The 1,212-nt window shown below is 22.9% G+C and overlaps 1 protein-coding gene across 1 annotated transcript; it reads right to left on the bottom strand.

Moving 5' to 3' along the window:
* Nucleotides 1-499: 499 nt before the first annotated feature.
* LOAG_15813 (hypothetical protein) lies at nt 500-653 on the bottom strand (the record flags this gene model as incomplete). Its single annotated transcript, XM_003151300.2, has 1 exon — nt 500-653. A coding segment is annotated over one exon (154 nt), but the record flags the coding sequence as incomplete, so codon positions are not given.
* Nucleotides 654-1,212: the final 559 nt, after the last annotated feature.

The raw sequence follows: 1,212 nt of genomic DNA, 5'->3' as shown, positions 1-1,212 counted from the left end.
AGGAAAGTCGAGTATAATGTGATCANATACTATAACATCTAATGATTACTTATAATTATATTAGTTACTGTACTGTGAATACTGTAGCAACAATAGTAATATAACTGATGAAATTAGTTATAAGTATCGAGAGTGATATATGTCAAATATGTTTTATTTGAGGAAAAGTGATACAATGTGTCCACATACTATAACATCTAATGATACTTATAATTATATTAATTACTGCACGTGGATACTGTAGCAATAATAGTGATAGAAATGATGGAATAGTTATGTGTATTGAGGACAATATATGTCAAGGATGTTAATTCTAATGTTAACATTTTCCTTAATTCATTCGTCACTTACGAATAATTAATTACTAGAAGTTTAAAAATGTTTACGCATCGAATTTTAGCTATTTCATGTGATATTAGCATAATTGTAGTACCAAATTCTTCAATGATTATTTATTTCAGGTTTATAATAATGTCAAAAAAAAAAAAAAACAACTTACATTAACAGCTTGTGCTCGTTGCTTTCGTAAATTCGACAATAAATCAGCCATAATACAATGTTGTCCATTACTTAACATTTCAAGTACCAATTCAATAGCAACAAATGTTGCTGAACGACCAATTCCAGTTGTACAATGAACTGTTATTGGATATCTGTAAAATCAAAAAAAAAAAATTTAAATTAATTCCTAAAATATGATTTAGTTAGTTATCATTGTTGAAACATTTTCCGCATCATAAATGATATCATCGCTTTTATCATTTGAATAAATAATCGTTTCAATTAACAAAACAAATCTCATCTGAATTACTATTATTAAAATAATTTCAAATCAAATCTACTTAATAATTACTTAATAATAATTATATTTAATAATTACTTTAATATAAAAATTATTTCAAATCAAATCTGTTTAATTATTGCTTAACAATTACTTAAATATATTCAATAATTTCTAAATTACAAAAGTTCACAAATTAACGTTACATAATAAATAAAAGGTTAGGCAATTTTTTTTTTTGCCATATTTTTCAATTTAAAATTAATCTTAATTATAATTACCGAAATTTTCGAATGATTAATAAAATGTCAAAATACTAAACAAAAAAAAAACTTTTTGATGATTACAATTAAGATTAATTTGTAATTAAATTTTCATAAGTCATAAGATAAATAGGTAAAATTTCATAAGTTTTAATGGGTCAAAAGGTC

This window comes from Loa loa (genome assembly GCF_000183805.2).
Source record: "Loa loa unplaced genomic scaffold supercont3.2811, whole genome shotgun sequence".
In the NCBI taxonomy this organism is placed as follows: Eukaryota; Metazoa; Nematoda; class Chromadorea; order Rhabditida; family Onchocercidae; genus Loa; species Loa loa.
The sequence above is the reverse complement of the archived record's forward strand: the minus strand, read 5'-3'. Positions and strand labels throughout refer to the sequence as shown.